This window comes from Sarcophilus harrisii, chromosome 1, assembly GCF_902635505.1.
Source record: "Sarcophilus harrisii chromosome 1, mSarHar1.11, whole genome shotgun sequence".
Lineage (NCBI taxonomy): Eukaryota > Metazoa > Chordata > Mammalia > Dasyuromorphia > Dasyuridae > Sarcophilus > Sarcophilus harrisii.
In genome coordinates this window covers 380,954,694-380,971,496 of record NC_045426.1, presented here as the reverse complement: position 1 = coordinate 380,971,496, position 16,803 = coordinate 380,954,694, and the positions used below count along the sequence as shown (strand labels likewise).

Genomic DNA, 16,803 nt, shown 5'->3' with positions numbered 1-16,803 from the left:
AGGCTTCCAGATCAAAGAAAAGAAAATACTTCAAGAAAGAATGAATGCAAGTACCAAGAAGCCACCATCAGGATCACTTTTAGAAGCAACAGAGAATTTAAAGTGGTGAAGATAATTTATCCCAAAATACAATATAATCACACACTGAGGAAACTGGACTTTTAATAAAAACAGGAATTCCAAACACTCCGTATTAAAAAGATGAAAGCTACATAGAAACTATGCAAAAAACATGAGTAAAGAGAAACAAAAAGGCACACATGAAGGAATCATAAGGAATAAGAAAAAAAATTAAATTCAAATAAAAAGAAATGACTCTTATGTCCCCTCAAAACACTGTTAACAGAATAGTCTAATAGACAAGGCTTGAGTAGCCTGAAGGGAAATCTATTATGGAGTAGAAGGGAAAGGAAAGAAGCTGATTTTAGCTCTGAGATGGCAAAGAATGGGAAACTAGAGGGGAGGGGAATCAATTGTAGAATGGTGGAATAAATTATGGCATATTAATATGATGGAAAACCATTGTTGCAATACCACTGTCCCATAAGAAATGACAAATGGTTTCAGAAAAAATAAGTATGAACTGATGAAGAATAAAATCCATAAGACTAGAACAATCCATAAAATTATAATCTTATGGTTAAATCAAAGAATTTCAGAGTACGGAATAAAACATTTTTTAAAAAATGTTGAACTTAGAAATTTGTAACAGTTTTGTTTTTCTTTTTCAATGGGGGTGCAGAAGAAAAAGTGGATTTTTAATGGAAGATTAGTTTTTACATATTTTTTTTTAAAAAGAAAAAAATCTGTAATAGAAATCATAGCTATTCAATAATATATGTTAAATTTGGGGCATATTTTACAAAACGGGAATCTAAAGAATATGGGCAAGGCCACTCTTGTAGAAAGAGCATTGGAAACAAGTTAAAAGATAATCTGGGTTTTAACTTTCTTTACTTCTACAACTTTTTAAGTTGTAGGGCCTACAGCAAATCATTTAATTTCTCTGGGCTTGTTTCCTCATCTGAAATTTCTAAATTCTTTATGAGAAAAACATTACTATCTATGATTTTCTTAATCAGTCTCCTATCCTAGGAATCAAACAATATAGTCTCTAAATAAATTTAAGGAACTGCTAGGTAGTGATTACCTATAGAGCAATTGACTACCTATAGAGCAAAGTGACTACCTATAGAGCAAAACGCTGAACCTTGAGAAAGGAAGATAAAGAGTTTGAATGCTGCAATGCTTATCAAGCCCCTCAAATTATCTGAACCTATTTAGTCATCTATAAAACAAAGAGGGTTGTGCTAAGAGGCCTCCATGAACTCTTCTAGTTATCAATTTATAATTCCATGCTTCTGAGATCACAAAAACTGAAATCAAGAAAAGCAATGTAATTTTTCCCTTTTGAACCGGTCAGCCAATTTCTGAGATCAAATCTCAACTGATCTATAAACTGTTCTTATTAAAATTAAAAATTACCAAAATATAAGGTATGAAAAAAAGCATTCTCCATGCTCTTTGTAACAGTAAACTTTATCACATTTACAACTGTTCAGAACTACACTAAAACATTAATAGATCAAAGTTTGTTGTATTTTTAAACTATTTTTAAATATCCATTATAAAAATCTTGGACAGCTTTTCAATTTGTTGAAGATCATAAAATGGATAAATAACCACTTTTAATCAAGTGGCCATTTTTTCTGATAAGTCAAATTGCAAATAAATCAAAACAAAAACTCCCACCATAAAATGATAACTATATTTTTGCTTAATTTACTGAAATTTGTGGTACATTTTGACCAGTTAATAAATATTTTATGTACAATTCTAATATTAAATTATGAAAGAACTGAATTATAAGCATATACTTGGATAAACAATCTAGAAATAAGCAGTGAGAATTAGAAACTCAAGTATATCTTTTGACTAAGTGATCTTAGTAATGTAGGTCATTGCCTAAGAATGTAACTTATGACCAAAAAAAAACAAAACAAAAAACAAAACCTCAAAACATTCAAATATGCATGCATAGCTGTTTTACTTACAATGGTGAAAAACTTTAAAAAAAAAAAAAAAAAAAAGCATGTGTCCAATGGTTGGAAAAGAGTTGAACAAAATGTGAAATAATAATATAGTAGCGCATTATGAAGAGTAACCAATAAAGAATTACTGAAAAAGGTATATGGTATGTGAACAGAAGTAGAATCAGAAAAAAGGTGTATTATTAAAAATTAGTATTTATATGAATTCAAAAGGAAGATATTATAAAGGGTAACAAAATAAACAAATTGTTTCCTTAAATATATTTTATGTCAATATTTCTGTTTTACAGCTTTTAGTTTTTAAAATATATGCCAAAGATTAAGTTTACATTTTAATTTTAAGCCATAAATAGATGAGTAGAACAACCAGAAGATTCGTGATGTGAAGCATCTGGAAGAAGTACAGGTAGGTAACAATTTAAAATGACTCCAAAAGAAAAATTCAAATTTCTTTCTCTGTCCTGACTCTTTAACCTTGGAACTACAAGATTTGCTCTCTTGCTAAATAACTAATAAATCATAGTTTAACTATGCATATTTTAAATGTATACTTTATTTTTTGCCATTTTATTTATTTTGAAAAATTACATGTACATAAAATGACATGCTAAAGGAGTGAGCAGCCCAAGTCAGGGGTGTTTTTTAAACTAAGTTTTTATACTTTTTAAATGCAGTTTCTTAAATGTTTGTTTTTAAAATAATTAAAGTGGACTTTTCCTTTTAAAAAGTTTTCATATGTATGACATGTCTTTCTTTCAATAATTACTACCACCACCAGCCCTTTAAAATAGAGCAGGAAACTAAATTTTCCTCAAGTGAAAAAAGTAAAATAAAGCATTCAAAATATCAAAACTTTCAAAAATTCAAAAAGTAATTTTAAAATACCCTGCTTATTAACTTCCTAACATGAAATTGACCAAAAAAAAAAAAAAAAAAAAAAAATGCTGATACATTTTTTAACAGAAACAAAAAAATGTATGAACTAGATTTAAGTCTAATACTTTAAGTACTAATTTTGAACTTTTATAGAACAAATAACTCTACTATTAGAAACATCTGTACTTAGTTAATAAACTGATTATAATTAAAAAAAATTTTTTTTTAATGGTGGCAACTGGCTGGTAAATTTTAGGAAATATTTTAAATTTTCTTTCACAATAAAGAGTTTTTATGCTAGTTTTTTGGAAAAATTTCACATGCTACAATTTGATATCAAGTTTTTAGACATCTAATATAATTAAAATATTTTAAAATTATACTTCTTACACTAAATAAGCACCAGGAAATAAGACTGAAGTTTCTCTTGAGTTTTAAGATACTGGGAAAAAACTACTGAAGTACTAAAATTTTAATGTTTCTATAAAGTTTAAAGAAAAGTAAATCTTCAAATAATTAATGTCTAATTAATTTTTAAACTATTTTCATCCAAAAAAAGACAAAAAACAAAAAACCAAACCACTCTATATTTTCAATAGTTATAATACAAAGTTTGAGGGGAAAAATGTTTTTCTCTAACATGACCAATTAAAATTTTAAGTTAGTTAGGAAAGTCAATGCTAATAAAGTGAACTAATGTGTTGAATAAACTCCCTTCTGTTGCCAATATTAAAATCCATCATGGGACATAATTACTTTGGAAAGAATAAAGAATGAGACAGTGGTATAAGGGAAAAGAGAAAAAATTCAAAATGTCTTCCTTTTTTTTTTTTTTTTTTTTTTTTTAAAAACATGAGACAATACAGGATTTTGAGTTTGATATTTATTTTTAGCAGGATGGGTGTGCTAATGGATGACGACATCATTAGAAGATACGCCCTTGTCCAATACCTGCAATAGAAGCTAGATAGAAGTTAAAGAAACCATACTTAAAGTTAAAAGCTGTGGATGACACTACTTACCCTCAATTCTGTTAATAAGAAAATAAGCAAGAGGAAAATTAGCTTTTGGTTTAAATCATATTATCAACAGCCACTAAATTAATCATCAAATTTATCTATTTTTTCAAATACCCTAATTCTAAATATAATACAGGTTAAGTAAAGCTTTTAAAGGAGTTGTATTAAAATACCACAACTCCTTTGCTTTAGGTGTGATGGATGAAAAGTTTCAGGAAAGAGCTGCTACAGAATGAAAGGTGACTGAAGCAAAGTCAAATGATTAAGGGATCAACGGGTAAATATAGACTTATGTAATTTTATCAGTCTAGAGTTAGCTAGGATATACAGAGCTGGTATGGTATAGTCATTGATAATACTGACATAAATGAGCACAATGGTCCCAAGATATATAATGAGCATTAGTAGAGAGGTCAAATGAGACCAGGAGAAATAAAGCAATAAATAGCATTTGTCTGGTATTTAAATTTCTAAATTTCATTGCTTGTGTCTTGAATGTGGAATTTTTCAGTCATGTGTGCATGCTGCTCTGAAGGCTGGAAAATAGATCGGAATGTAGAGAGCTGAATGGGTACTACGGTTCTTTTTTCCAGATCCTATTTAAGAGAGACTGGTAAATTGATTATGCCAATTAGCATAATCTTTGCTTCTAATCTGAATGATGACAAGTGGTGGGAAAGTTTCCACCTCTTACTGTCACCAAAGAAGGAAAATTCAGATAGTTATTCTCACTGGCAATTGGAGAAGATAAACAATAATTGGCCCTCATCTGACAATTCAGGAAGTGTCAAAAGAAATTCCAAAGTTCATAGTAACTGCTCCTAAATCTAGAATATAGATAGGGAATAAAACCTTATTAATATTAAACTATGCAGTTGCTATAGCAGAAAACATTTTACTTAAGCCCAATCAATAAGATTACAGATCATGTCCAAAATTTCGTCTCCCCATCCTGAAGAGTTCTGATTATGTGAACTAGGTCAAATTGTAAAATCATAATAAAATTCATGGCTCATAAATTGCCTTCATTTTTAAATCAACTACATAAGAGGCCACCACTTGATAAAGGCAATATTTTAAAATTACTATTATTAAACATTCACATTAGTCCTATCTTTGTACTAATTCTTGTTCCAGGAAAGAAAAGGAGATGATCTTATTTTATTTTATTTTTATCTTATTTTAGTAATACATAGTCTTCCATATAGCTCTGAAAAAGTGAATAAAATGTTTAGTCTAAGTTTTTGATTATTCCTTTAGCTAACTAGCTTGGATCAAGTAGAGAGAACCCAACTGGTAGAGAAAAGAGACAAATTTAGGGCATGGCCTGTAATATTTATATACAATAAAAATAAAAACTTATTGTAGGTTCTACTGTAAGGCTTTAAAAGCTTAAATCAGGAAAAACCCATGAAGCAAACATATTAATTTATACACTTCCAAATAATTAAAGAGTTACGCACTTCCAGCTTATGTTCTTTCTCTGCAAGGGCTTCTTTTTGACAACGAAGAAAATCTGATAACATTCGAGTTAGTTGCTTCCTATCATCTATTTCTGCTGCCAATCGACCATTGTAATCCGCCAACAGCATGCATGCATCATCTACCATCTTAGAAAGCTGTTCTCCTGATTCTTTATCTAAGATGCAAGAAAAGGTAATGGAACAAGTAGGTAATAAATTAAAAACAAAGCAATGACTTATATTTTATTCAAAAATCACAATCATTCCTTCTCACCTGTTATTTTGTCTAGCAGAGATACATCTTGGACTTCAACAGGCAAAGAAGCTATTCTCTGATGAACTGCTGCATCACCAGAGGCTGCATTTTCAAGTTCTTGTAAGGCTCTAATGAGATCTATAGTCTGAAAAAGCACACAACTTCAGAATCAAATCAAAAACCTTACCCAGTAGAGTAACAATCAATTTAAAAGTCATTCAACTTCATGGTATGTCTCCTAGGTTAAATATAAGCTCCATCTGTACATTGGAGAAGACTGAAAAACAAATCTTTTGCCCATTTTATAACCTCCAAAAAAATTTTTAAATAGATTTTATTCTTTAAAAAAAAAAAAAAAAAAATCTCACCCTCTGTTCCTTACTCCCAACACCCCAAAGCATATCTGGAAAAAAAATTAGAAAACTACAAAGGACAATTCGTCTATTTTAAAACAATTATTTTACTTAAAACAACCAGAATTTTGGGGGTTTTTTTCCCATTTTTTGGGAATTTTTCCAATTACAACTATAAATTATTGCATGTTTGCAAGTGAAGCCAAATAGGACATATTATGGGTGTTGTGAATTTGTTTTCTTTATTTTGCCCCAGCCAGTTGATATACAATAAGGCATCTTTCTTGTACCAATTCTAGGATTTGACAGAATTCTGGAAAGAATATAGAGGTGGGATGATCTTATTAGGACATGGTCCAAATCAGGAGAAAAGTTGCTACTCCTAAATCCTAGAAAGATCAACTGTGTTCTGTTAAATTTGAGCAATCTAAGCGATTAGGAGTAAAAGTAATATAAATGTCTAATCTAAAGTCTGCAAGTAATATGTAAGAATTTATATCAAGGATTAGATATCTTTAGGGAAAGAAACTTATTGATAAAAGGAAGTGATGAGTCTCAAATCACCAATCTTAAATACCTTTCCAATTAGAAAATGATATCTAAATAACTACCAACTTGTTAAAAATTGATGTCAAGTTGACAAAGTTATTCTACTCTAAGGACAAAGGAGGGTTCCAGATAAAAAGTTTGATAGAAGTGACTAGACAGAAAAAAACAAATGGTCTACACTTCAAAGGAGAATCAAAGGAGAGTCCTAAGAACAATAGTCACGTTCATGAACCCTGCCAAGGTGACCCCAAAATAAAATGTCTTGCTCTTAAATGAGGGTACTGTCTAACTACCCTCAGATTTCTGATTGAGAATGAGCTTCCTAAATTTATTCATATCAAGACGTATGAGATAAACCTTGAGAAATTACTAAGGGCTATCTCTAAAGGTGTAAACCAGGGAATTTGGCTATATACTATCAAGTAGTTTGGTTAGGGTTCTGAATTAGTACTTTAAAAATTAGAGGAGGCCGAATAAAAAGTAAATTATCCCATGTAAGATGCCCTCTCCATTCAGAGCCTGTTAAGGTAGAATATAGAATATGATCTACTACTTCCTCTTCTTGGTACTTACCTCAACTGAAAAGCAGGCAAGCTAGAATTAGAAAGCTGAAAGAATGGAGAAAAACCCCAAGTAAATTAGTCTCTTTAAAGAGGAAGAGATAACATTCCTCTTGATTTAGATCATAGATTCATAAATTTAAAACTGGGAGAGCCATTAAAGATTATCAAATTCAGTCCCTTCATTTTGCAGATGTGGAAACTGAGGATGCAGAGAAGTCATTTACCTAGAGTTACATAAGCTAATAAATAAATCCATTATAATTTCAGAAAGCAAAAAATACTCTCAAGAAAGATGCCATAATGTACAAAATGGAAAGGAAGATACTGATCTTTGAAGAAAATAAGGAATGAAAATTTAAACCTGGAAGGGATCTCAAAGAACATCACTAAAATCCTTTACTTACCATTATATTTAATTTTTTGAGAGTCCTTTAAAAATTTTTTTAGTCAGAAAAATAAATAACACATATCAGTAAAAAATTTGACTTTAGGAGTTGCGAAAATATAACCCAGCATTTTAATGAATTATTATTTACTTAGAAAAAACAAGTAATTGTCTAAGAACATCCAGGAGAGTTTCAACAGTTAAGAAAATGGAATTCCAGGACAGCTAGGTGGTGCAGTAGATAGAGCACCATCTGTGAAGTCAGGAAGACCCGAGTTCAAATCTGGTCTCAAGATACTTAACAATTCCTAGCCGTGTGAACCTGCACAAGTCACTTAATCCCAATTGCCTCGGCCAAAAAGAAAAAAAAAGAAAAAAAGAAAAGAAAGAAAATGGAATTCCATTTCAAATAAACATAATCTGGTAAAATCCAAATAGTTGTGTGGCATTTATTTAATTCCGAGAATATTTCCTTACCCTTACATCATATATACCAGAGTAAAATTCAATGAAGAGTTTGACTAGCAAAAATGTAATAACACTAGTAATTTACAATCACATACAGGCAGTCTCAGAAGTCTTATGTTAAATCTTAAAAATGCACTAAGACTTTTGAGATATCCTGTATATTATATTGAGATATCCTATATCTCTTTTGAAAGAGATCATTTCTACCTGTGGAGGTTCACTTGGTGATCCTAGTGCTGAACAATTTTCATTCTCATCCACTTTTATCTGCTCATATGATCGCTTTCTAGACTTCTTATCGCCATCTGATTTAAAAGAAAATGTAATTATTTTCACAAATAAGTTATTTTGTGATTAAAATAATTATAAATTTATATATACTTACAGAGAGCTTGCCTAAGTTGTTCTAATACATCATTTTCATAAACAGACCTTTCTTCCCAAATAGACAGCACTCTTCCAAGATGCTTTTTACAATTTTCATCAGTTTCACTGAAGAAAAATAAATGGAACAATTAATTAAAAATTGAATGCTTTGACCCTATGAAAAAGATCAGCAGTAGATTTAAATGGAAGTAGTAATATCTTGAAACAGAATTTCTAAATGGACCAGTATGTTTTCTTTCCCTGTTTGATATGACATATCTTATAAAATTACAATTGGGCTTTATAAACTCATTTGAAATATCTTTAACTAAAATTAGTAGCTTTATTAATTTTAACTTCCTGGGGACGAGGGGGTATTCCATCATATATTTGATCAAAAGCTTCAGGAAAGAGCACAAAATCCTTCATATATGCATCATACATAAACAGACACATACACATACATATAGCCAATTAATAGCTGCTATGAAACTGCTATGCTTAACTATTTGTCATAAAATTATTCAAAGCATGAAATTGTTTTAAGAAAATCTCATGTTTCAAATGTAAATATGTAGAAATCCATTATGGGATATTTCCAAAACTAAAAATCATTGTAACAAACAATACTTTAAGTAGAAAAATAAAGGCGGAAGAAAAACTAAATAGAACCAAAACTCATAAAGCAAAAAAAATACTTTCTGGAATGGCAAAAGAAGTTAATAAAAATCAACAGATATAACAGTAATATATAAATAATTCCTCTATAGAGCATCTAAATTAGTACTTTCCTTAAATGAGCTTATATAAATATGAAAAAGGTTTTAAAATAATTATACATATTAACATATCAGATTAGATGCTATGTTGGGAATAAAAGGGAATAAAGGAAGGAGACAGAAAAATTTAGAACTAAGTGTCTTTCAAAAATGAACATTAAGGGGCACTAGATGGAGCAGGGATAGAGCACCAGCCCTGAAGTCAGGAGGACATGAGTTCAAATTTGACCTCAGATGCCTCAATACTTCCTAGCTGTGTAAACTTGGTCAAGTCACTTATAAACCCAATTGCCTCAGCAAAAAAAATAAAATAAAATAAAATAAAATAAAAAATAATTGAAAACCATCTTCATATGTATGGGAAACAAAATATTATTGAAAATTAAAATGAACATTTTTTTTAAAGTTTTAATTTAAAAAGCTTCTGTATATATGTATACACATGTTCTCTCTCCCAACAAAACATATACTTCTTGAGGGATTGTTATGTCTTTATTATATTATCTCCCACACCTGGTGCAGTCCTTAGCATATAGTTGGTATTTTTAAAAGGATTTATTGGTTGACTTAATGAAAAGGAACTTTTAAGGAAAATACATTTTAATAATCTGAATGGGAAAATGGGGAAAAATCTTATTTTAAAATAATATCTTACTATACCTGGAAACATGCTTAAAGGCTTCAACTATGACAGGTGCAAAATCTTTTGTGAATTCTGGCCCCTTTCTTTTGCTGTTCTGGATGACATCATTGGCTAGGTAAAGAAATGTCAACTTCCTGTTTGGTTTGGCTGAAAAATAAATAAAAAATAAGAAATTTAAATAATAGTTTAACAAAAGAACAAAACCATCAGAATGCCTATAATAATAAACAGCTTATACTCAAAACAATATTATACTTATTACAACTTATAACAATTTGGGGGGAAACATGAAATTTATTCCAATGTGACAGATATTAAGAAAAATCATTCTCTTGAAAATTATCACTTTTGCCAGATTACTCATTTTGTTTTCCTGAAGAGTCAAGATAGTATTGCTCTCTCCTCCAGTAGCTGCTTAATGTATATAGGATAAAATACAAAGTTAGCAAATAAAGCTTATATAACAGCACAACTCTTCTTTGTGCACCCTATATTTCAAACCAGCCTAATGGCTATTTGCTTATCATACATTTTCCATCTCATATCTTTATATAAACCTTTGTTGTTTGCTGTGGTTTTTGGAAACCATAAAAGCAAAAATGCCTTCCTTGTATTTCTTCTGCTCCCCTTAAGTGGGCTGGCTCTTCCAATACTTGAATTCAATGAGAGCATTGGCTGTGTGGGTTCTTGCTACTTTTCTTTGTTCATGGTAAAACTGAGTTCAATTAATGCCAGATTCTTTACTGTGATTGCTCACTTTTTTTTTTTTTTAAGGCTTACCTCTTGCCTGATTATTACAATTGCCTCCCAATTGATCTCCACACCTTGTCTCTACCCATTCCAATCCATCCTCCAAACAACTGGAGGTTATTTTCCTAAAGTCTAATTACTATGTCACACCTCTCTACTCAATCAGTTTTAGTGGTTCTATCTCAATTCTAGGATCTTTAACATCCAGCCCTATCCTACATTTCCAGTTTTCTTACATATAACTGCTTTCGACACACTCAGAATACTGACTCACTGACTGTTCCTCATACATATGGTGATCAGTAATTATTTTTTAATTTATAATTTTTATATATTATAAATTTTATATAATTATACTTTTTAAAGTATCACAAGTTTATATTTACATAAAGCTTTCTAGTTTACAAAGAGTCCTCACATTTTGCCTGAATTTTAAAATATCCAATTCTACAATTAAAATATCCAATTCTACCCAATCACTGAGAAGCAATTTTATTTATTCTCTAATTATGCCTTATTATTTTAAAATATTTGGATTACAAGAGTTACACCCAGAGAAGGAATACTGGGAAATGAGTGTGAACTGGTTGCATTTATGTTTTTCTTCCCGAATCCAATTCTTCCTGTGCAACAAAAGAACTATACGGTTCTGCACACATATATTGTATCTAGGATACACTGTGACATATTTAACATATATAAGACTGCCTGTCATCTAGGGGAGGGGGTAGAGGGAGGGAAGGGAAAAGTCACAACAGAAGTGAGTGCAAGGGATAATGTAAAAAATTACCAATGTATATATTCTGTCAATACAAAGTTTATGATAAAAAAAAAAGAAAAATTATCCATGCCCGTTTTAAAAATAAAAAACTTTAATAAAAATAAATTAGAACTACAACTATAACAAAAAAAAAGAAATGATGTGATTAGATTCAGAAAAATACAAACTAATATAGAATGGCACAAGAATCAGAAATAATTTATATGATGAATGCAGTAATAAAGGAAAATAAATTTTAAAAACAAACAAAAACTGGTAAATTCAAAAATGTGCTGATTGAGCTGCATTTTTATTAACTTGACAAAACAATAAAATTCACTTGAAGCAACAAAAGATCTGGTACTGCAAGGAAATAATGAAAAAAAAGTAGGAATAAAGGAATAGCATTTTTCATTTTCCCACTGTATGGTAAGACAATTATCACATGCCCATCAGTTGGAGAATGGCTGAATAAATTGTGGTATATGAATATTATGGAATATTATTGTTCTGTAAGAAATGACCAATAGGATGATTTCAGAAAGGCCTGGAGAGGCTTACACAAACTGATGCTGAGTGAAATGAGCAGGACTAGGAGATCATTGTATACTTCAACAACAATACTATATGATGACCAGTTCTGATGGAACTGGCCATCCTCAGCAATGAGACAACCAAATCATTTCCAATGGAGCAGTAATGAATTGAACCAGCTACGCCCAGAGAAAGAACTCTGGGAGATGACTAAAAACCATTATATTGAATTCCCAATCCCCATATTTATGCCCACCTGCATTTTTTATTTCCTTCACAAGCTAATTGTGCAATATTTCAGAGTCTGATTCTTTTTGTACAGCAAAATAGCGGTTTGGTCATGTATACTTATTGTGTATCTAATTTATATTTAAATATATTTAACATCTACTGGTCATCCTGCCATCTGGGGGAGGGGGTGGGAGGGGAGGTATGAGGTGAAAAATTGGAACAAGAGGTTTGGCAATTGTTAATGCTGTAAAGTTACCCATACATATAACCTGTAAATAAAAGGCTATTAAATAAAATAAATAAATTTTTTAAAAAAAAGACAATTATCATAAAAGCGTTTGGTATTGATTAAAACTTAGCAATGTAGATTAGTGGAATTGGACAAGATAGGCAAGACCACTAAATAATAATTGTTTATTAAACCCAAAAACATTGAGAAAAGGAAAAATTATGTATCAACACCTTCCTACCCTTACCGTAGCCCACCACTCTTGTTTTTAGTCCAGTGTTCAGTAATTATTCAATAACGAGCAGCAGCTACAAATCCATACCATACAAATACCAGGGCAAGTAACGAATATAGTTGAAAGAACAAAGCACCATAAGGAACACAGAATGTAGAATGTGCAAAACAAGCCAACTAACCACTACCACTTTGACCAGTATCTTCCTTTGGACCCTGATGAGGAAAGTCCAGGATTCTAAAACTAAGAGCCTTGGGAATAGCAATTCTTCTAGTCCAGTGTTATCAGATATCATTCAAAAAAGCAACCCACAGCCTCAGCTACAGAAGACCCAAAAAAGAGAATTTGTGGTATCAAAATCCTTGGCACTATTAAATGGTTCAACAAAGTGATATTTTATCCAAGAACAGAACATTAAAGCATCATAAAGCATCAATTCACTACATTCCTGTGGACCATGGAACTTATCCATCTGACTTGCAGTTTCCCTTTAATTTATTTTTAATTTAATTAATTTAATTTATTTCTTCCATCGGAATTGAAAACAGGGACGGTCTCACTTTTTATTTTCTATTTCTTATTTCTACAGAACACTTAGTAAAACACTGTGCAAATAAGAACTTCATTCTCTTTTTTAATTCTCTATTTTTTATCCTTTTTTTAAATTCTCTTTTTTAATAAGTTTTTTTATTTTCAAAACATATGCAAGAATAATTTTCAACAATGACCGTTGAAAAACCTTGTTACCTTGTGTTCTAATTTTCTAACTTGCCCCTAGAGGGCAAGTAGTGTAATATATATTAAACATGGCAATAATGCATGTAAAATCCTATATAGGCATACATATTTATACAATCAGCTTGCTGCACAAGAAAAATCAGATCAAAAAAGACAAAAATAAATAAAATTCAAGCAAACAACAAAAAAGAATGAAAATGTTATATTGTGATCCACCCTCAGATCCCACAGTCCTCTCTGGATTTATTTAGATGGCTCTCTCCATCACAAATCTATTAGAATTGTCTTGAATTACTTCATTGTTGAAAAAAGTCAAGTTCATTACAGTTGATCATCACATAATCCTGTTGTTGCCGTGTATAATGATCTGGTTCTGCTCATTTCACTTAAAATCAGTTCATGTAAGTCTCTCCAGGCCTGAAATCATCCTGCTGGTCATTTCTTACAGAACAATAATATTCCATAATATTCATATACCATAATTGATTTAGCCAATTTCCAACTGATGGGCATCCACTCAGTTTCCAGTTTCTTGTCACTGCAAAGAGCTGCCACAAACATTTTTGCTCATGTAGGTCCTTTTCTCTCCTTTTTCTTTGGGATATAAACCCAGTAGAAACACTACTGGAACTAAGAGTATGTGAAGTTCGATAGTCCTTTGGACATAGTTCCAAATTGAGTTCCAGACTTGTTGGATCCATTCACAGTTCAACTGACAATGTATTAATGTCCCAGTTTTCCCATATCCCTGCCAACATTTGTCATTATCTTTTGCTGTTTTCTTATGATAATCATTCATCAACTCGAACAACTGTGAAAACTGGAAAGTAAACACTGCACAATACTCCAAAATAAATTACAAAATGGAGGACCTAAATACAGAAGGTCACACCATGAGATATCTTTCCAAAAATGGCTGGGGCTGGGGGTGGGGGGAGAAGAGATTATTTTTTTAATTTTTTTAATTAAAGCTTTTTATTTACAAAACATATGCTTGGGTAATTTTTCAACATTGACCCTTGCAAAACCTTCTATTCCAAATTTTCCTCTACTTTCCTTCACCCTCTCCCCTAGATGGCAGGTAGTCTAATACATGTTAAATATGTTAAAATATATGTTAAATCCAATATATGTATACATTTTTATACAGTTATCTTACTGCACAAGAAAAATCGGATCAACAAGGAAAAAAAAACCTGAAAAAGAAAACTAAATACAAGCAAACAACAACAGAGTGAAAATGCTATGTTGTGGTCCACACTCAGTTCCCATAAGTCCTCTCTCTGTAGATGACTCTGTTAGAACTGGTTTGAATCATCTCATTGTTGAAGGGATCTACATCTATCAGAATTGATCATCCATATAGTCCTGTTGTCACATATAATGATCTCCTGCTTTTGCACATTTCACTTAGCATCAGTTCATATAGGTCTCTCCAGGCCTCTCTGAAATAACCATATTGTTGGTCATTTCTTTTTTTTTTTTTATTTGCTGGTTTTTTTTTTTAATTTAATAGCCTTTTATTTACAGGTTATATGCATGGGTAACTTCACAGCATTAACAATTGCCAAACCTCTTGTTCCAATTTTTCACCTCTTACCCCCCACCCCCTCCCCCAGATGGCAGGATGACCAGTAGATGTTAAATATATTAAAATATAAATTAGATACACAATAAGTATACATGTGTTGGTCATTTCTTACAGAACAATAGTATTCTATTACATTCATATAACACAATTTATTCAGCAATTCTTCAACTGATGAACATCCATTCAATTGCCACTACAAAAAGGGCTGCCACAAACATTTTTGCACATGTGGGTCTCTTTCTCCCCTTTAAGATCTCTCTGGGATGTAAGACCAGCAGAAACACTGCTGAGTCAAAAGATCTACACAGCTTGATAACTTTTTGAGCATAATTCCAAATTGCTCTCCAGAATGGATGGCTTCGTTCACAGTTCCACCAACAATGTATCAGTGTTCCCATTCTCGGCAGGAGGGTATTTTTAAGCAAATAAAGGATAAAAATGATCACGTTTAGCCATTTCATTGATTTTTATGTAGTTACCAAAATACAACTTTCCTTGTCTCCATTTTAATGGATATGAGCTAGATAGATGAAAAATTCAAATAATCTAAAAATGTTCCTGTATCCTTTAATCTGCATGAAAGGGAAGTATTTGGATTTTGGGGGGCAATCTTCTGGCACTCTTTGACCTTCCCTCTTAATCAGCTAGCATTATTACATGGCATTATTTCAATTCACTTGACTCTGCCTAGCCACAAGCAATCCTGGATGTTAGCTTACATTAAGAGGCAATTCACCAGTCCTTCTACGCATGCCAAAAATCAATGAAAAACTCATGTAATTTCCCCCAATTCTCCCATATATTCAATATTGTTATTCCTTTCTAGAAATGAATTGTCACCTGTGAAACCTTAAAAGTCTTTTGCTCTTAACCAGTACAACATATTTTTTCCTTTACTACCTTATTGAAAATGTTAATTGATTTGTATATGACAAGAGAACTAAATAATAAGAATCACAATTGGAGCTCTAATAGAGTGCCAAGATAGCAATTTGCTGAATTCATAAACTTATGTGCTTAGCAGCTCTCCTATACCCATAATTGTCCCTTATTCATAACAAAATATAACTGGGGTAGCATTTAACAAGTGTGTGTACTTTAGAAACATCACCTCATCTAAACCTCACAATAAAAGCAATATATTTCATTTTAGAGACAACAGAAGTGAAGTTCAGAAAAATTAAGTGACTTGGCTATGACCACTAACTACTAAAAGTCAGATGAGATTTGAATTCAGGTTCAAATGATCTATAGTTAAGTGATTTGAGAGTTCTAGTTCAATTCTTTCATTACAGAGAGGAGACAACTGAGTGACTTGGTCTAAATCTACTATCTATCCACTATAGTGACATGTTAGTTTACCAAGTTCTCAATATCTTTTTCCATTTAAGTTTCCTAACAACAGCTTTGTAAGGTATACTCAGAATTATAAAAGAACAAAGCCCATTCCATTTTTGGACAGCTTTTGTCAAAAAATTTAAATTTGTCCTTCTGCAATTTGTATTCATTATTTCTCCTGATTCTGCCCTCTGGGGTCAAAGCTAACAAATCTAATTACTCTCATGAGGGCATACTTGAAGGCAGATATGTTATTTCCTCATCTTTTCTTCTCTTCCAACTTTCTTCAATAGATTCTCCTCTACCCCAAGTGCTTTCTCTGAACAGTATTCTGATCATCAATGTCCTCCTTCAAGCATGGTGCCCAAAACTGATTAGGTCTAAGAGCCTGTCAAAAATATTCAAGTACTGTTGAGATTTCTCCCAATTTTGTGTTGCCTGCAAATTTGATGAGCACACTTTGAATGCCTTTATCAAAATCATTTATAAAAACATTAAACAGCATGGAATCAAATATAGATCCTTAGAGTACTTCCATGTAGACCTATATGTTAAGCCCATCCAATATCTTCTGAATCCAACTGAGTATAATATTGTTTCTACCACTTCTCCTTATCCCAATTTGG

At 31.4% G+C, this 16,803-nt stretch overlaps 1 protein-coding gene across 3 annotated transcripts in view; it reads right to left on the bottom strand.

Annotated features, from left to right (window-relative positions):
- The window catches only part of RPRD1A (regulation of nuclear pre-mRNA domain containing 1A), a 92,837-nt gene that overhangs the window by 54,329 nt on the left and 21,705 nt on the right, over window positions 1-16,803 (bottom strand). Inside the window, exons 2-7 of one of the 3 annotated variants that reach the window (XM_031946060.1) lie at window positions 9,789-9,918; window positions 8,369-8,475; window positions 8,191-8,288; window positions 5,684-5,810; window positions 5,410-5,585; window positions 3,774-3,878 (exon numbers count right to left, since the gene is read on the bottom strand). In XM_031946060.1, the coding sequence (XP_031801920.1) occupies window positions 3,834-3,878; window positions 5,410-5,585; window positions 5,684-5,810; window positions 8,191-8,288; window positions 8,369-8,475; window positions 9,789-9,918 (683 nt within the window). In that variant the 3' untranslated portion in view covers window positions 3,774-3,833. Of the gene's footprint in view, window positions 1-3,773; window positions 3,958-5,409; window positions 5,586-5,683; window positions 5,811-8,190; window positions 8,289-8,368; window positions 8,476-9,788; window positions 9,919-16,803 lie in introns of those variants that run through there. The other 2 variants (XM_031946061.1, XM_031946059.1) reach the window with 2 other exon arrangements.